The 21,847-nt window shown below is 23.8% G+C and overlaps 1 protein-coding gene across 50 annotated transcripts in view; it reads right to left on the bottom strand.

Annotated features, from left to right (window-relative positions):
* Mhc (myosin heavy chain) overlaps window positions 1-21,847 on the bottom strand; it is a 118,995-nt gene that overhangs the window by 23,505 nt on the left and 73,643 nt on the right. For all 50 annotated transcript variants that reach the window (XR_012756194.1, XR_012756195.1, XM_075364520.1 and 47 more), the window contains exons 21-26: window positions 16,636-16,772; window positions 14,695-14,821; window positions 13,270-13,479; window positions 3,225-3,353; window positions 1,346-1,489; window positions 463-563 (exon numbers count right to left, since the gene is read on the bottom strand). Coding sequence is in view for 48 of the 50 variants with exons in the window: in XM_075364520.1 (XP_075220635.1) it covers window positions 463-563; window positions 1,346-1,489; window positions 3,225-3,353; window positions 13,270-13,479; window positions 14,695-14,821; window positions 16,636-16,772 (848 nt within the window). In the remaining 2 variants the exon portion in view is untranslated. The remainder of the gene's footprint in view (window positions 1-462; window positions 564-1,345; window positions 1,490-3,224; window positions 3,354-13,269; window positions 13,480-14,694; window positions 14,822-16,635; window positions 16,773-21,847) is intronic.

Genomic DNA, 21,847 nt, shown 5'->3' with positions numbered 1-21,847 from the left:
TCATTTAAAACTGTACGCCATATTGTTTTTTAAATACTTTTGGAAAACTATAGAAATTTAATTCAGATCAATTGTCTCTTATTACATTTTCTTTGTAACTGAATAAATAAAGACAAAGATTAAAGTGTAGACTGTTAAAAGATTACTCACGCAAATAGTATATTTAAAGATAAAATTCACATTACCTCTCCTTACAATAAACCACTCTCTACAAACCACTCGATTATGGACTAATATGTTACTGCTACACAACTTCATTCAATATACATAAATTATAAAAATAATTAATATTTCTGTTTTAATTAAAGCAAATATTACTTTATTTTTAAGTTTTTGAGTTGTTTTTTTAACACATCTAATTTTATAGCAGTTAAAAAAAAAATAACTTTGTGCAATTGTCATAGCTCTGTAATATTTTATTTATTTAAAAAATTTGTTAAAATATGAGTATTTAATACAAACCTAAGTTTCTTTTCACGTTCCAATGAGTCTTCCAATTCATCAAGAGTCTGTTCCAATTTAGCCTTAACCTTGTTCAAGTGGTTGATCTTATCTTCAGCAGCCTAAAAAGAAAAAAAAAATAAATACATATTTTTAAAATGTTAATTGTTAAGAGTATAATAGTAATATGAAACCTATCTTATAATGAATAAAACTGAATCAAGTAGAAGATAAAAGATAAACACTGATTTAAATATTGGTTGAAAAAATGGAATGGTTGAGGAAAAGACAAATTAAAGAGTTGATTGGTAATTGTCATTGTTGAAAATAAAAATTAGATATATTAATTTATTATTATTCATATTTCTTATTACTAATGAAAATAATTAATTCAAATTATATTAGATCAAGAAAAAAATTAGTTCTTGAATAAGAAATGAACTGCTAATGTCGGAAATTGGTCAATAACATGATATTTGACAGAAGTTTAAATACTAATTCAATCCATACCCAACCAATAATGTGTTGACCAATCAATTGGAAATATATTTGTTAAGTTAAATATTTTTAAAAGAATAGTAAGAAAAATAGAAAGATTTTAATTTCAGTAAATGAAAAAAGTTCTTATTTGACTATAATTACTCAATATTAGAGAGTATAGATAAGATAATATAGTAATATTGATATAAGAAAAAAATATAAAAAAGTTAAAACATTTAAAAATAAATTAATTAATTTATAAAGAAATATCATGAAATCAGGTGAAAATGTGATTATAAAATACCACTTACACAGTATCAATAAAAATTTAAGTGGTGTGGCATTTTAGTTAGTACTAAAGTAATTTTTAACATTTAGTTCTCTGTCATATATTATAGAATTTCAAATATCTGTATGGGTGTACCTGTAATTCTTCAGCAGTCTTCTGTACAGTTTCACCTTGTAATTTCTTTTCTTTGTTGAGCTTATTGATGAGTTCATCTTGGTGGGCAATTTCATCATTCAAGTTGCGGATCTGGTGGTCTTTGGTTGCCTTATCTTGGTCAGACTGTAATCACAAAAACAAAATTTATATGATAAATAAATACAGTTATATATTCATGTGTGTAGGTATATATGCATGCATAATTAAATTTTAGGTCTGAAATAATATCTATTTATAAAATATTTAAATCACCAGAGTAAAATAAAGTCATTAATAAATGTTTGTAAACATATGGTTTAATATTCATAAGTCACTAAAAATATTACTTAAATTAAGAACTAAAAATATATCCAATGAAACACACATACACATATAAATTTCTACATATGTGGGTGTATATATTATATTAATATGTCAGTAAGGTAGCTAATTACAGATTTGGATTTTATCCAAAAAATACAATGTGAGGTAATTAAGTGAATTAAATTTGTATATATGTATGGGAGAAGATTGGTTGTATTTCATATATGTCTTTGAAATACCTATATATATATATATCTTCTTTCACATACATTATATATATATATATATATATTATACCTTTTATTTCACTGTACATTATAAATAAAATTATTTATTTTATTTAATATTTTATCAGAGGTAAGCGGAAATACAAAAAAACTAAAAGAACTGGAGTTGTAAAACAAATATCAAGGATACACCAAAATCTATATTTATGATAATGAATAAAATGTTTATTATTATTTTTTAAATTCGAATATATTGTCAGTAAGTTATCAAAATTAACTTTAAACCTACAAAAAAAAAAGTGATGTGGACACCACATGACTTCCTTGTACACCTATTAAATTATATATACACATTTTTTAAAATGAAAAGTACATAAAATTTTATTTCATTAATAACTTCTGATATTTTTTCGTATTTTTTTTAATATTGTTATTATTGAATTATTATTTAATGTAATATTTTTTTTTAATCAGAGGTTAATAATTCTTAATAAATCAGTATATTTAAATTAAAAAGAAAAAAATTAAAATGAAAAAGGAGATGAAGTTGGATTTGAACTGATGTGCCTTCTCTTTGTAAGATCCAAATATTTCATTAATTAAAATTTCATTTGGCTATACCTCTGGAACCAGTGAAAGTAAGTACCACTTATGATATATTGTTGAAAAGCATTTAAACAGGGAGTGCGTGTGTAATGAATACCATCCTCACAGAGAAACAACTCTGGAAGTATAGACTAGCTAGAGTTTCCCTTAATTTTTATAGGTTTTGTACATATGTTAAATTACATTACCTTTCTCAAGAATAACATGTAAATCATGTTGGAGTTATTACAGGAAAGAGGAGGAATGAAGTGGTTTCCTGATAATTTCTTTACAAACTGACATACTGTTTCATATCGGTATGCCAAGCTGACTGTAATGCAGGTAATATTCAGTTCTACAAGTGACAGCTTATTTGTCTAATAACCGGCTAAAGAATAAACATCATTATCATCAAAGAAAGCAACACTGATTAGTACTTCATTTAACTCAGATGTATCACAACTATTAGAAAAACTAGGGCAAACTGGTAAAGCAACAAATTATCTTCTTTTTTTGAATAATTTTTAAAATTTAATTACAATTATAATCAATTTACTATGGATTTAATAAAAATTCAGTGAAAAATAAATAGATGATTATCAGAGCCATTTCATTCACAACAGAAAGAGAATAAATTTCTATTTTCAATATTATATTAATTGATGTTAATATAATCAATTATATGAAATGAAGTTCATGAAGCATATTTAATTATCTTTAATAATATTAAACATTTTTTGTACCTTCTGGACAGCTAATTCAAGATCTTCAACGTCCTTCTTAAGTCCAGCAACTTCCTGTTCAAGTTTCTTCTTTTGTTGGAATAATTGGTTTCTAGCATCTTCCTCCTGTTGAAGTCGTTCCTGGGTATCCTATAATATGGAAAAAGATAAATCAATTTTAGTTTTATTAAAATATAATTAAATAGGTATTTATTTTTCAAATTTAAAAAAAAATCAACAAAAAATGGAAAATAAAAAAAAAGAATTATATGTTTAAAGGTTATGTTACTACAGTATCACCAAGAGATGAATAAATAATATATAATTATTCATTCGATTAGAATCTAAATACATTCTACACATATAATTTAAATGGACAGCCTTTTTCTTTGTTGAAAGTTAAGAATAACCTTTTTTAAAAATAAAATAGATATAAAATTATTTTACAACAGTATATAATTTTATTTATTATGAACAAAAAAAGGATTTAAAATAAATATTACTTTTAAAACTTTTATTATTAAGATACCTTTACAGTAGTAAAAATATTTTAAATAAATAATTTTAAAAAATACTAAGTTAAGAGGTGTGCAAACACACACACACACATATATATATATGTATGTATCATCAAGTGTATATTTGAAATTTTTACTATTTCCAGGTTTTGTTGGCTTATATCCAATATTTAAGTTATTTTAAGATGTTAATAACATATCAAGGTTTAAATGAAACTGGAAAAAGTATTCTGACTATTTCAATCTAAATGCATCGTTTTATTTTTATTTATTTATTTCTTTTTTTTTTCATAGAAAGAAGACATATGTTTCTTTTTTTGTTCACACTTTTTTATATACATATATATATATACACACATGTTAGTATTAAGTAGAGACATTTCAAAATCGTAGAAATAAGATATATTATAAAAAGAAATTAATTAATATTTATCTAAAAAAAATATTTTAAAGTTTCCCATTTAAAATTAACTTAAAACAAGATTTTATTTATTAAAAAAAAGGTTTAGAAAATTACATATGTTTAAAAATTAAACACATTTAATAAAAATACATTAAAATCAGTATAGGATTATCTTATTCCTGTGTCAATAATTCATTTTTTTTTAATTCCTCAAAACGGCTAATCAAAAAAAAAGTAATAAAAATTTTCTAATTTTTTATGGTAACATTTATAATCTAAAAAAAAAATTATAGTCGCATTAACAATTAAAGTCATTAACGATTAATCAATATCTGTGTGAATGTCCCGGTAAATGTGTAGTCTTGAACAGACTCAGGCGGAATAATCCTGAGACGTGTAGTTAATTGAAAAACCCAACTATCAAAGAACACCGGTATTCACGATCTAGTATTCAAATCCGAATAAAATTATCTTTATTAGGATTTGAACTTTAGAACTCTCGACTTCGAAATCAGCTGATTTACGATGATGAGTTTTACCACTAGACCAATCCGGTGGGATTTATAATTTTAACACAATAATATATCTAATCAAATACGGATTGGAAAATCATTTATTAAATTTAAAAAAAAAATTTCATACTAATAATCTTAAGTAAAACCTTTGGTTTAACAATTATGAAGAAAAGACGGAGAACCACCAAGGCGGTTCATAATTTATGATTAAGATATCCGTAGTAGAATAGTTGTGTCTATGCCTTTTATTCAGAGATTCTGGGCTCGAGTCCCGATCAGAAATTGCATTTTTTATACGTTAGAAGAACATTCATTTTATCATTATCATCAATCTGGTAGTTGTTACATGGTGCCAACCAGAATTAAACGGAATATAGAGGAGTTAATTGGTGTCGGGGTTTCTCTTTTTGAAGTAAATTACACACATTCAATACATCTGCTCATTGTACTGAGGAAGCAAATTGTAAATATTTAATTGTGTCAACAAAAAAAAGATTATTCTATTAAAAATATTTAAAACAAAGAAAAAACTAATTTTTAATAAATTTAAAATTCTATGGAAAACGATCTATTTTTATTTTTTAATTGAAAAGTGTGTACATTTAATTCGAAATCATTTATGTTTTATAAATATGCAATATTTTCTTCTTTTTAAATTTTTTTCGAGTACTCATTTCCAAAATGTTCGGATATAAGGTAAAGATTCCATTACTGTACCAAGGAAATCGGTCTTTTTAAATACAGTAAAACTATATTATTATTAAAACTTAATATTTATGGAAATATAAATATAAAATTAAAAAAATTCATTGTTTTATCTAAATGTTTATCTTATCTTAAAGGAGATCAAAGAATACTATCATTAGAGTAAAAAATCCAATACTTTACACATTAACTTTATTAAAATAATATTAAAAATGAAGAAAAAAAGATGAAAAAACTTTTTTTGAAAAAATAAATCAGATTGCGTCAAAGCACTACTATATGTAAGCAAAATAACCTAAAAAAATGGTTAAATTATATATTTTTTGAATATAAGTTACGTAAAATAAAATTGATCCGTGATGAAATCGTTTTATTTCATTCTGAAAGTTTTGGGTTTGAATCCCGGTAAAGCTTTTTCATGCACTACTGTAAATTTCATTTCTCATTATTGTCAATATTTTCTAAAAAAAAGTAGATATAAATATATGATTTATTTATTTATTATTTTTTTGGATGATTGTTATCAGTGCTTATTATAAATATTATTTTTTTTTATTACATATTATTCTAATACGCACATATTATGTATGACAAAGATATTGAAATTAATAACATACTGTATGTTTATTTATTAAAATATTGTAACTTCATTACGCTTTTTTTTACAATCCAAGTTAAAGTAGTAAGTTAACGGTTAAAGTAACCGTTGATGAGCAAGTAAGGAAATTGTTATAGTATTTTAAGTTAAAAGTAAAATAAAATAAATAAAAAAAGATCTCTACTTTAGAATAAACTATCTTAATAATATTTTATTAATAATTTAATTCTTAATATAATGAATTTGGTTATATTTTAAGGAAACATTTACTTTTATAACTTTTTTAAAGTTAATTATAAAAAAAATAATGAAATAGTAATTATATAATTTAATTTTAGAAATATCGATATTTTTAAAACATATAAATGAAGTTACTGGCTTTAAACAAACATAAACTGTTTAGATTTACTTATTACGTAATAATAATATACTTATATACGTAATAATAATATTATTAAAATTAAAAAATAATTCAAAAACATCATTATAGGTACGTTATTTACTTTTATTTATATTCTTTAATTATCCTGTTAATAACAATATTATATATGTTGAAAGAACAAAGTTATACATTATTATGACGTATTTTGGAAATCAGCCAATTAGGTGAACGGGTGGAGCCAAATGGTTAAGTTAGTTAGTGGGCGGAGCGAAAAAAAAAATCAATTTAATTATACCATAAAGGGGTTCATTGTACTTCTATATTATTAATATATAATAATAATGTTTGTATAAAAATACCGGTATGATTTTTTTGTCGCCATATTGTTTTTTTTTAATTTTTATTATCTTATAATTAAATGAAAATAAAAAATAAATTTAAATACAGTTGGCAAAAAGTCAGTCATTTTTAGTTTACCTCTAATACCCCTAGTTAGTAAACAACAAAGATGACTGTAAAGTAAGTAATGACTCATGTGAATAGTTTCATTTGGAATAAGTTACAGTATGTTAATAAATGAAAATTGTAAATAATTAAAATGCTATTTAATAAGTAGTCATTATTACTATCTGGCTTTGCTGTTATTCTCTAATTAAAAAAGTCTAAGTTAACGTTTATTTCCGAATCTAAAGAAAATTTTATAAGTAGTTTTATACCTTTTTAAATCAAATATTATCTTAAAAACATACTAATTTTATTTTATTAAAATACAATCAGGCAAAAATATAATCTATTGTAATTATAGTAAACTTTTTATAAAGCTATTTTTTATAAAATACATTACTGAATAATCTATTTTAAAATATATTCTGGTTATACTAAATTATTAATGATTTAAACATTTATTCTACGCGGTAAAAAAATTACTATGAATTTTAAGTTTGCTTTTTTAATATTCAGTATTTCAATTAGGAATACATTTTAAATAAATATTAACCGATGGATTTACAAATAATAAAATAAAATATATATATATATATATATATGTATATTATATTTATTTTCTGTAAAATACAGGCTATAAACTTAATTACACTAATTATTCAACAAATTGCAAAATGTCTATTACAAAAAAAAGGAATGAATTATTTTAAAGTTATAATGATTTCATTATATGTAGTGTACAAAGTAAAGAAAAAAAAGATCATCAGTAGAGAAGGTAAAACGAGAAGTCGTAAAGTACAGAAAAAATGTACACCAATGGTTGATGAGTATCAACTGTAGAGGAACGGTAATAGTATAGTAGGTGACTGATAAAAGTAGATACTCATTAATTTTAGGGATAAATGAAACAACTAAAATACATAAGTGTGTATATATATAAAAGAAATGATGTTGAAGAACACACACATATCATATAAATAAAAATGTTTGATAGCCAGTTGCCATTTAAATGATGGCTGCAACAGTCGTATGATCATCATCCGTTGCTTATGTGTGAATCAGGTGTAATCTAGATTTAGAATTAGTGCTTCAAACTTAAAAAAAATAAATAAATTCTGTCTTTTTATAACATCCTTCAAGACTACCTCCCACATTTATAAATGAATACTACTATATGATGTGTGTGTGTAAATATGTTTGTATGTACATACGAATATATATCTGTGTAAGGAGAGGGGAAATGAATTATAAGCGACAGCTGCGATGGACCGCGCTAAAGAATTCAGGTGAAAAATATTAAAAATAAAATACTCGACACATTTAATTCATATATCCTTCTCCTTCTGTCTGTCTCTTTTTCTCTCTTTCTGAATCCCTCTCTTTTATATACATGAATATGATTCAGAAATTGATTCGGTTCAGAAGGAAAAATGTGACGTAAAACATTAATGTTATTAACATATTATAGGATTTGTACTTATTACTTGTCTTGACCGAGTTAAGATTAAATTTTTATTTAACATAACTTAGCAAATGTTTCATCTCTGAGATATATTAAATATACGCCAGTTATTAGTCACTGCAATTAGTAATTTATTATTTCTGGATACATAACATATTTTTTATTTCATTAATTTTAATAAATAAATAATATTAATCTAAATTTAAAACTAATTTATTATTGGTTATAAATATTAAAATACTTTTATCGATAAAATTTTAATTTATGTATAAATAAAAATTTATAATAAATATATTAATTGAAAACAAAGGCTGTATCTTTTTTTAAAAAAACTTTTTCGTATTTTTTATTTGTATATGTATATATAGAAAAGCGGACAATTAATTGAATTTTTCATTAATATTAATTTTAAAAAAAATACGAGGTAATTATTATACCTCGTATTTTTTTTAACGTAAAAACTACGTAAGTAAATTTATTTTACGACTTAAAAAGTCGTTTTTTTAATAAGTGAACCATTTAGATATATATAAAAAAACACCTGTCTAATAAAACTAAACAGACTAATTAAAAAAAAAAATTATCTATTTTTCTTTCCTTTGAACGAGTTACACTTTTAACAGACAGGTTTGATATAACCAAGGAGATAACTCACTTCCTACTAATACTGTAGTAAATGCAATTTTAAATAACATTTTAATTTGCTATATATTTATTAGAAAGTAACCGTTCCTTATGATAAAAATATTAAAAATTAAATTCTATTAATTATTTATTTAACAGTAATATATCATTTTTTTATGAAAGAGCGAGCATCAACAACAATGGTCATAAGCCCGGCGGAAATTGGTAGCGTATGAAAAGATATCATGCCTGACCGGGATTCGAACCCGGAACCTCCGCACTAAATGTCGAGACTCTACCAGTTCAGCCTCGGAGGTCGGCATATAAATTTTAATAGTGTTAAAAATAAGAAATTTCATTTCATTTATATATAAATATATATAATAAATAAATAAAAAATCAAACAATAAAATGTTTATGATTTTCTATTTACATTTACTAAAATATATATATATTTTTTAAATTACATAAACTATTCACGTATAAGAAATATATATTACAGTAAAGATCTGTGACTACTATATTTTTTATATATGTTACAGATGATGACAAAAACGCAACACCCTTGTCTCTTAAAAGTTTAAAATTAAAAAAAGATGTGGAAACGAGCGGAAAGTCGTGTCAAAACATGGAGAAGTCGACATGATAAATAAATCAGAAATCAAGAGTTGGGATAGAGGCCAATGTGTGTAACAGAGATAGAAATGTTTGGTGACTGAATAAAGATAGTGATCATATATAAGTATGCGTATACAATATGCATGTATGTAAAAATTCAAAAATAGAGGGTTGCTTGATTAGATACAATTAAAGAAAAAAAAAACACAAAATAAAATAAATAAAAATAATACGAATGAATATGCATCATGAAAAAATAATAATTTTATTTGACGTTTGAAGGATACACATAAAATAGATTCTTGATGAAAAAAAAAAGAAGTAAAAATAGCTAAAATTTAATATTTAGATACAAAAATGAGTCGATTAAAAAATATTAAAACAAGATAAAAAGTTTTAAGAAAAAAATTGTTTAAACCATAAATCAATACGATGGATTTAAATCCTCATTTATAAGTAAATGTAGGGAAATAAAAAAAAATAAATAAAATGAATAAACATTAAAAATTACAACAGAATAATAATATTAATAGTGCATATGAAGAATGAATCATACAATATACTATAATACTGATGATGCATTACTGGTAGATAAACAATGCAAAAATTTTGCTTCAATATTTATATAATATTTCATTTAATTCTAAGTTCAATCTACGTTAATTAAAATACAGTATATTTGTTTTAAAAGAAACAAATGTAAACATTTTACATTATTTATTTACATTATAAATTTCTAAAGCATTATATTAAGAAGAAAAATGATAGACAAATGGATCGTAAATTAAAAAATTCCTGGATATACTTTCCATAGTTATTTATACATATTTGTATGCTGTGTATGTGCGTGTGCGCGCGCTTGTTTAAGAAGTATGAATATTTATTCTGGAATGTTCTATTAAAAGTAGCAAGTTGAGAATGTTATAAACAAAATTATTTAAAAAAAATTATGTATTTTATTTTTAAAACACTAAAAAAATAAATAATAATTTTTTTTTTTTAAATATTGTATATTACGAAATATTTTATTAATTTGTTTTTTAACTTTATATTTTAATTAAAATAATGTTAATAATACAATTACAAAAAGAAAACTGTAATTTGTATAACCGCATTTTGTATTTTATATATTGTATTTGTATATTAAACTAAAAATCAAAACCTACGAATCGAATTTTAAACCAGATTAGAATAGAAGAATATATTATATATTAGAGATGTATGTAATATTAAAAAAGAGAAAATATTGTTAAAATCATGGGAGGAATAACTAAAGAAATGATCTCATTTTTCCTGGATAAAAAAAGAATAGTTTAGACTTTTTTGTTAGTTCTTTACTCATATGTTTAAAAAAACTAAGATTTACAAACTCAGTATGTTTAGAACAACGGATGTTATATAGCATAAGCTGGAATGCGACTGTAACATCGACAGAAGTAACCATATTTGTATACAAGTAAAACTGTAAATCAGCTTCTTGTGTTTTAAAAGTGGTCTAATAAGCAAATCATAGTTACAGTAATAAATGTAGTGTAAGAGAAATAGATATATAGATGATGAAGAAGAAAGAAAATAAAATTTAGATGTGTACAAGCAAGCGAGGAGAAAGAGATGGAAAGAATTACTGGAAATAGAACTGACTCATATTCCAGACGGTTGGAAAAAAAACCAACAAAAAAACGAGAAAACATCCAAAGATACTTGTGTGACATAAAATGACTGTACTATAGCAAACACATGTTATTACCAAATGAAAGAAATAACATAATATCTATAACAACAAATAACTATTCGAAAACCATTAACCTTTATTATATTTGACTCATAACATCCCACATAAAAAATATATAGAACATTATATATATATATGTGAATACAAAGAAAGACAAAGGTGTTTACGACCTCATTTTAATGGCATTTTAACATAGAATGATTTGCCTCATTAAAACTCCAGTAGTTTCCGCCTTCACACATGTTGACAAGAATAGTAATGTACGGTCATTTAAAATAAAATTAGACATGCAACAAGAATGCTTAAAAGAGAAATATGCATTTAAATTTCATCATCCGATGCATTTTACTTTGTTTATTTATTAATTGTTGAAATTTTACACGCGTTTCATAAAAATATAATATGTACGTATAATTTTAATTGAAATCTGATCTTTGTTTTTTTAAAAACAGATTTCTTTGTATTGTATTTATAAAACGAATAATGCGTTCTAAAAACGATTTTAAGAGGTATAAACGATAAAAATAATATTTATTATGCACTATTTAAAAAAGCTAGTTTAAAAACATTATCTTGAAGGTTAATTTTTAAAAATTATACTAATATATTTGGAACAAAGTTTACTACTTTAATTAATATTGTAAGAGCTATTTTTATATAAATAAATTCGATACTACATTATGATTTATCCAAAAATAGAAAATTTCTCTTATACTGTTACCATTAGAAAATTCCATTTACGTTATCTCTAAATATATAAATATATTATTTATTTCTATGCTTTTCATAAAGGTTTACATGTATAAATGTGTTTAGTAATATGAAATAGTTACAGTATTTTATCGAGGTTAATTATTTTAAAATTAAAAGAATGTATTTTAAAAATGATGATAAAATTAATATTAAAAACATTACAGATTATTCGTTATGAAAGTTACTTCTACTAAAATTTTGTTATGAGATAAAAATCTAAATGCTAATTTTCTTTTTTTTAAATATAATTTAAATTAATTAAATATATTTTTACCACAAATAATTTTAAAAGCAAACATTCTTATACAAATATCTAAGATTTTGTAAATTTTATAACTTTTCAATAAAGAAAATTACTACATAATTTGATATTTATACTTTTAAAAATTTAATTAATTTATGATATAAAAAATATATTACAATAAAAGTTACGGTATATAGAAATGATCATCAAAATTTCATTGATTTTCCTTAACTTTTTTAAAAGTTGTATTGAAATTAAAATTTTTTGTTTTAAAAATTACATAAAAAATATATGATTTTAATTAAATATTTTCCATAGAAAAAATAAAACAATTGTTAATTATTTATTTGATAAATAATATAACAATTTCCATATTTATATTTGTTAAAAGTAAGCAGACATTATTAAACATTAAATTATAATTATTTTAAAATAAAGAAAAAATATTAAATAACGTTAAAACTATGTTAATATTTTTAGGAATATATCTATTATATATTAAGTACTAATTTGTTTTAAAACCATTTAAAACAGTTAAATCATAATTTATTTAATTTAATTTAAGTAATAGCTAAAAATATATTAATACAAATAATAAAATGCATAGGTAGTTTTAACAAAAATTGATTAGTTAAAAAAGTAAAAAAAAAGATTTAAATTGGATTTTAAAAGTCTTACGAATTAAAAATTTTATTTTTAAATAAATATAATTTAAATAACTAAGGGTAATTGTATTTATTATTTAAATAAAAAAACTATCTTTATATTAAAAAATTTGTGAATTATAAAAATGAAAATTGTATAGATTGAAAATTAAGATTCTAAAATTTAGAATCTTTATGTAGTAATTTTAAATTCAAATATAATAAAAGTGATTAGTAAAAGTAATTTTTGCATCTGATTAAATTTAATATTTAAAAGTATTTGAATATTAAAGTCTAATAATAATTTTAATTATTTAATAAATTTATCTTTAAAGCTCAGTATTAACATTTAAAATATTAAATAAATAAATTTATTATAGGGTTGTATTAATGTATAAAAATATTAATATAAACGTTGACTTACGGTGAGCTGTGATTCCAGGTCGTTCTTTTGAGCTTGTAATTTAGCACTTTTCTCCTGGAAGGAAGCGAGGGATCCTTTTTCACCTTCTAAGTTCTGAAGAAGATCGGTCTTTTCTTGGAGAAGCTTAGCGTTGAGTGCCTCGACTTCTTTCCTAAGAGCTTCTTCCTTCTGAAGAGCTTTCTCGGTTTCAGCTACTTTTTCTTCGAGTTTCTGTAAGTCGATCGAACAAGAAGTGTCAGCCTCCATTATAAGTATTATTTAATTTTAATTTAATATAAAGATATCAAATTAAATACGGATAGGATATAACGACCAGTAAGCCTTCCGTTAACACTCAGTTAAGCCGGTGTCGGAAACCCTACCGCTTCTTAATCTCAGGTGAGCCTGACTCTTACTGACTCTGAAGTTGGAGAGTGGAAGACCGGTAGGAAACATGAGGGTTCCATAAGTCAACCCCTCCACATAACGTATTCCATGGAGGGAGGACGCGATCTTTACGGTAGAGGGTGGGAGGTATTAATTTCGGATGCACGGAAATAGAGAGCTATTCGCTACTACCGGCGACCAATACTGGAGCACCCATCATATGACGTCACTCCCACCTATGCCTGACCAAAAAAAATTTTCTGTCCTGCCCGGTAAAATAACGTAATTTCATATTAGGTTATACGTGGAACCGATGAGAAATTCAGTGAACCGACTTAGGCGGAGAAGGTCGGGTAGGTAGGTAGGTAAGCGATTCCCTACCGTCAAATTACAACCACATTAAATAAATAACTAAAACTTATGATTCGGCGACATTACCGAAGAGGATACCTTTATATATATTATTCAATCCAAAAGATATTACTAAGACATTACGTTAAATTAAAGAACCAGCAGTTCCATATAAATTATAGCATCATATATATATATATATATATGTATATGATAATTTCTACGGATTTATGACTTTTTTAGTGGCACTTACGTATTTTACCCGAATTAAAAGCTAAAACAATATTATTTATCTGAATATAAATATACATTCTACTAACGGTATTTATTATTAACACATTTAAATAACGATTTCGTAATTTTACCTTGGTCTTTTTTTTAATAATTTTATGATTGGTATATAAATAAATACCTTGATGACATAAAAAAGATTAGAACACCAGTAAGAAAATTTCTAGTTATAAATATATGCATAATTATAGGTGAATAAGTCGCTTAGTCATCCATATACGTACATATAAATAGTTATTTATAATGAAATTCAGGAATATATCATTTTGGGTACTATTAGAATATCTTTAAATAAAAAGAAAATTTACTACCATTTTTGAAGAATAGTAATACAATAATAATTATATATATATAAATTCGATATTTTTAATTATTAATATGATATGAAAAATTGTAATGAAATTTATCGCAATTTACCCTCATCTCATCTTCAACGTTGGTAACGTTGAGAAGAGGCTTGACACGGGTCCACAATTTCCACCATGGCCAGGTCCTGAGAGAAAGATATTTCCTCAAGTTCCTTTGTACGACTTGGAGAGCTAATCTGTAAAAAAGAAACAAAAAAATTATATAATACTTATAACATAAAATTTAAGATGAATTATAAAAGAATGTTATTTTTTTATTATATCAAATTTCATAAAATATTTTTATTTTTTAGATTCTCTACTTTTTTTGGAAAAAATAATTATTACGTTTTATTATTTTAAAACTGTTTTAAAAATTAATTCTGTATTGAAATTTAGTATTTTTTATGTTTAGTAAGCGGAATAAGTAGACTACAGAAGGATTAGTGTTATAGATATCTTTGTGTGTAAGATTGATGTCCTTAATGCCAAAACGTTTTTAGATGAAACTTTTATAGGTTTTTATGTAATATAGACGAGTTACCTGTATTTATATCAACTGGCATAATCATAAACGTTTGTATGCGACCTGATATGAACAATAAGTCATCCCACAACGATGTCATACCGTTTTCAAGAATAACAAGTCATAATTAATAAGGAAAGATAGAATATAAAAGATTTTCTGTTTGCCTTTTTGTTTAAGTCGAGTATATTAGTATAACCAGTTACCGAACTCACAAAAAAGGCTGTATAAGTAACAGTTTTATTAAGTTTGCAACAAGGTTGTATTATCATTTTCGAAGAAAATAACTCTTTTTATTAATTTGTTTCTTTTTATTAGGTGTTTAATACGTATTTTTTAGTCCTTAGAAAAATTAGAACACTGCATGTAAAATAATAATTTAATCTTTTCTGTTGTAAAAGATGAGTTATTTATATGTAAGTTTAATAACATAAATTCAATTCCTATTTCATTCTATAAACCAAAATTTAATATTACTGAAAGGTTTTTTAAGCAAATTAATTACTTTTAAAGTAAAAGTATAATTAAATTAGACGGTTTGTGATTTGCATATAAAATAATTTATATATATATAAAACTAAAGAAAATAATAGGAAAGTTTTACGATATCCGAATTTTAAAAAAAACTATGTTTAATGAAATGGAAAAAATTGGTTGTTACAAATAATTCTCTGGGTATTTATTTAAAATAATTTAGACAGTTTTACGAATCTTCCTCACACTAAAAAAAAAAACAAGTTATTTGGAAATAGCTCATGCTTGGTAATGATCGCGTAAGTAATATTAAAAACACAAAAATGTTCAGAATAAATTTACGTACAATTTTCCAATAAACTATAATAAATGTAAACTAAAGTTTTATGTTTAATATATATATATATATATATATATATATATATATATATATATATATATACATATATATATATATATATATACATACATACATACAAAGAAGAAAAATAACAGATCCGATTACTTGTTATATAACACACCAGTAATCTAACTTAAAATAAATATAATAAAATTGTAACAAAAGAAAAGGTTATTAAAAAATTCTAAATTACTTTTAAAAAATGATTCAACAGTGATTCATTGTCAATGGAATGTAGTAAGTCTTCTACTTTAGAATTTACTTGAATAAAATGACCACACAATATTAAAATAGAATTGTCTAAGGAATTTCGTATCCATATGTACAGGATAAGAGGAATTCCAACGGAAAGATCTATTTTTACTAACTTTCTACATACAAGAAAGGAGGCTTTGCATTTTCCAAGGATCTTATATCCAAAATTTTATTTTATCAACATTTATTTAAAAACAAAACAATTTATTCGTTTATTAATCATCAGTTAAATAACTTTAGTGTTTACAATTATTCAACAAAAAAAGTAGAAAATCAATTAGAAAAAAATTAAATCTTTTGGTATAACTTAACATAAAAGGTATGACAGCTGAGTTAATTTAATAATGTAAACTGACCTCTGTTCTTGTAATTTCTTGAATTCCTTTCGGCTGAGGTAACCACGGATATATGATTGCATCCATCCGATGATCTTGCCAAGACGTTCATCACGCATTTCTTCCATCTGACCCAAGACTCCAGCACGGAAAAAGACCTATATATTTTTTTTTTTATTTAAAGAAAGAGAAATAAAACATAATATTAAGTACTTTTCCCTATCTACGTTTTTAAGTAATTTTATGTATTCATATATATATACAGTATAGACATATATATTACAGTATAACTGTATATATATATATATATATATATATATATATATATATACAGTCATAGCCAATAATTTGTATTTTAAAATAGAATTGACAGGTAACATTTCTACCTTAGAATCTTCTTCAAGGAATTCTCAAATTAAATATATATATATATATATATATATATAGAAAGACAAAGAATTCGAATAAAAAACCAATGTGACACATTTTTAACAGATGAAAGTTTTTTGGTTAATGAGATTTGCGTCAATCGGTATTTTGTCACATATAATCTAAAATTATTAAAAAAAATAAAACTTTTTTATGCGAAACAAAAATAAATAAAAAGAATTTACAAATCATTACTATATAAAAAAGTTAAAAAATTGTATACGTATTAAACCGTAATAAAACTGTTAACCAAAATCCGATACGGAAAAGATCTTAATAAAACAAAAAAAAAGGATGAAATGCTTTTCAGGAAATTTCATTCAGGATTTTTACAAAAATCTGATTGTATTCCTATTAATAGCTAATCTAATTATGAACTGAAGAAAAAATTTTAAGAACCTTTCAATATTTCTTATAGGTACATTTCCTGGAATTAATTTTGTGTATAGTTATGAAATTTATGTCTGTCATAATTGAAAACGGTAAATTTTACTTTTATATTGTAACACAGCATATAATCATAGTGTATATTTTACGTTAAATTTTATTAATCCGTTGATTAAGCATAATTAGCGGTGAATTTGATTAATTGCCTTCAATGTTGGAGAATTTAATAAATATATAGCAATTTATTGAATATACCGGTCATTTTACATATTCTCTATATTAACGTATTTTACATATAAAATAACTCGACTATAAGCAGTAATTACTGAAATTTATTATTTAAAAAATCAGATTACTGTTTATCAGTCGAGGTTAGCGAGCGTAGGTTATGTTTGGTTAAATTGCTATAATCTAACCAAACATAATCTACGCTCGCTAACCTCGTTTAGTTAATGTTAACTATACAAATTTTATATATTATTCTCCAACATTGGAGGCGATTAGCAAATTCACCGTAAATTATGCTTAATCACAGGATTTTTTTTTAAACTCCGGGACTACCATTAGGTATTGCTTCAGACGATGAGATGAATGACAATTTTTGTAGCATAATCACAGGATTAATCAAATTTAACGTAACATATATACCATGATTTCTAGTGATATAACAAACATAAGATAATATACTTTATTGGCTAACGTATATAAAATCTGTTTAAACAACTAATTAAAGAAAATGTACGATAAAATTTATTAATAAATAATTTTTAATAACTATATAAAAAAATAAATTAAGAAAAAGGTTATGATAAAAATAGTAAAGCGTTATAAGCAAAAAAATGTTAAACAAAAGTAAACGATTTTTTAAAAACAAGTTAACACGGGATTTAATTTATATAAAATAATGAGAAAAATATATAATCAATTTAAAATTTATACAATAGCTATATAAATATAAAAATAATTTGTATTGGAATACAGTACAGTACATTTGTACTGGAATATGTATATGCATCCATATTTCAAATTTTTTTTAATGTGGTAAAAAGAATTTGAAAATAATAATCGATCTATAAACCAAAAATTAATTCAAGAAAATTGACCGGTATTTTAAGATCACAGGAAAAATATCCGAACCACTTCTAAACCGAGGTCACAAAAGAAGACGGATTATCACCGAATATTATCAATATGTTTAAAAAAACAATTATATACTAAAATCATCAATTAGAAGAATTAGAAATCTGTTCCATAATTCTAGCATTAAAAGTAAAAGAAATCAAAGTCAACTGTTTAGCCTTTCTAAGTTTTTGTATTTCTAAAATCCAAAATATCAAATCGGAAAAAATCAATTTAATTTTCTGAAAAAAATTTAGGGGAAAAACTGAATTACAAATCTTTATAGAAAAAAAATTCGTGACAAATAAAAAAAAAATCAATTCTTTAAATTCAACCTTTTGCAAATCCAAAGAGTAAAACTATTTAAATATTAAATGAAATAATCCAAAAAAAATGACTCAGAAAAAATCCCAATCCATAAAAAAAGATCAGGCAGAAGTAGATAGCACAAGAAACTAAAGGGATATACATACGATAAAAAAATTGTTTTTCATAAAAACAAAAAAAGATATATATTTTTTAAAATATATATAATATTTTTTTAAATGAATAAATATAAATAATGGTAAAGTTAAATTTTGATAGTTTTAAATAAATAAATAAGTAAAAATTAATGATGATAATTTTGTATGTTGAAAGAAAATACATACATCATTGAATAAATAAATAAAGTTAAATACAAGTAGTGTATTACAAGAATATAAATTAAAAAAATATATATATTTAGAAGGAATTTTACAACAGATTTAAAGTTATTATAAATAATACGGGGCTAATGATGTAAAAATATATTTTGAAGACAGAAGAGGTCGGTCATCTAATTAACAAAAGTTTAGAAAGACTACGTTCCTCTTTTCATCATTATCATCCTCCTCATATACTCCTTTTATCTCTCTCTTTCAGTACAAATACATATTTTTTTTTGCATCTCATCTTTACTAAGTTCTGCCAAGTTAGACGTAATTAATGAAAATTTAATAGAAATAACGATGTATAAATATGTTTGTTAAAACATATATAACATTTGTTATAATAGTTTTGACATCATTAATCTTTGACATTATTTCAATTTATTTAAATTAATTAGTTTAACATACTGCTCTACTCCTCACTACTATAACTATTACTATTATTAATATTTAAAAAAAATATATATATAATAATATTGCTATTAATATTTTGTTCTTTTTATATTTTAAAATTTTTTTGTATAAAATATATCTTATTTATATTTTAGATGTAACCTTATTCATCTTGCACAAATATATACATATATATTAAAAATAATTAAGATATTTACTTTTTTTCTTAAAAAAGATACTATAAAGGAGTTAAAGAATACTTGTTAAAATATAAAATTATCAATATTTTTATTGTACGGTAAAAATTTGTCCTTCAGATTTCATCCAATGATTTTATTCTAATAAATAAATATTAAGCAATAAAAATTCTATCTCAAATCTTTAGTAGATATGCATATATGAATGACAATGGATATTTCTAAAATAAGGCACTAACGATTTTATTTAAATAAGTTTTTATCTTATAAGAGAAAAAGTATGAAAAAAGAGAGAGAGAGAGCGACAATAAAGTGTGTACATGTAAGAGAGAAAAAGAAAGGACGATACTTATAATCCATTTTCGATTTTCTTTTTATAATTTAAAAAAAAAACGCACGAATAAGAAGTGGCTGACTGTTTTTTTTCTTCTTAATAAAAACATGTTATTTTTTTCTCATTTTAGAACATTTTTAACCAAATCTTTTTCTTTTACAAATCAAATTTATCTTTTTTCATTTTATAATAATGAATTTTCAATTAACCATTTTTCGAAACTTTATCCCGTTTCAAACTTCATAAATAAAAAGGAAAAACTTTAATATATAAAAAAAACTAACTACATGTTTCTTGAATATTTTAATAACTTATATAAAAATGGATACAATTTTTTGAAAAATAAATTGTATGCCTAATAATTATAGTATATTAGTACAGAATAATAAATTATATATGTAAATTTTAGGTGTATAATGTATAATTTATTTTGATATAATTAAGATAATTTTCCAGTTAACTAATAGTTAAATATAAAATAATTTATGTATTAATAAGCATAACATATTTCCGGATTGAATTTATAAATGATAATATTATGTTATATATATAAAACTAAACTTCTGAAATATAATTAGTTAAATAACAACACTAGTATTTATAATTTAATTAAACTATACGGAGAATTTAATTATGATGTCTCATAAACAAAAGATTTGTAAAAAATTCCGTTTACTGATACTTTATATTGTACTTTAAAGTTTTATTATACTTTAAAGTTCCATTGACTGATACTTTAAAAAAGAAAAAAAAAAATTTTTTTATAGAGACATTCTTTCTGATGATACAACTTATGGCAACACTGATCGAATGTCTAACCACCGCTATATAAAGATCGGTCAATTATGAGTACATTATCATTTTTTTATCTCACTTAATAGGGGAAAACATCACACCAAATTCCTTACCTGCCATCTCAACCCCATTTTATCCCACATATTGGGCTAGCTCTGGGAGGCAACGCCCAATAGCTGCGTAACCTAAACACATTTCTTTAATAATAAAAAATGTAATGAAGTACAGGACCCAAAATCGTTTCCGACGCCCTCTCCTCTCGAGAGGACGACCCCTTAAACAAAGAATTTTAGCTAATTCTGGGCGGAAAGGGAGAGCATCACGGAAGATAAGCTCATTAGCGCATCGTTCCGACGATTCCCTACAGTTAAAAACTTCCATTGGATCGGAACGCAGTCCAAATTTCACCAAATGAATCAACGACACTTTCTATTTATAACCCGTCAGCTCATCAGAATTATCCGGCGAATTATCCAGCAGCAAAGGACTTGCGTCCTTTGCTGCTGGATAAATTCGTACGATAAATCGTACTGCGATTAGTAGGAGGGTATTGCACCGTCCGACATCGTTGCGTTCCGTTCATTATCGTTAGCTCATTCGACTCCCTTCGGTGAGAAGAGTGTATTGATCTTCTAACAACTAGGGCCCCATCAGGCCCATTCCTACTAGGCCGAAAGGCGCTAGCACTGACAGGCTTTCAGCGGACAGACTGAAGGGTAATCGTGCCGGGAGAAAGACGCAAATGTCTTGTTAATTTCCCAAGGAATAGCCCAAGACAAAAAAAATCAAAACCCTATCTACAAAGGACAGGAATGCAATCCCCAATTCTGTCCATCTTAAAATAAAAACAAATATACAACCTCCAATAAAAATTAAATACCCTTCAGATA

Source organism: Lycorma delicatula, chromosome 4, assembly GCF_047948215.1.
Source record: "Lycorma delicatula isolate Av1 chromosome 4, ASM4794821v1, whole genome shotgun sequence".
Taxonomy (NCBI): Eukaryota; Metazoa; Arthropoda; class Insecta; order Hemiptera; family Fulgoridae; genus Lycorma; species Lycorma delicatula.
This window is presented reverse-complemented; position numbering and strand designations above follow the sequence as displayed.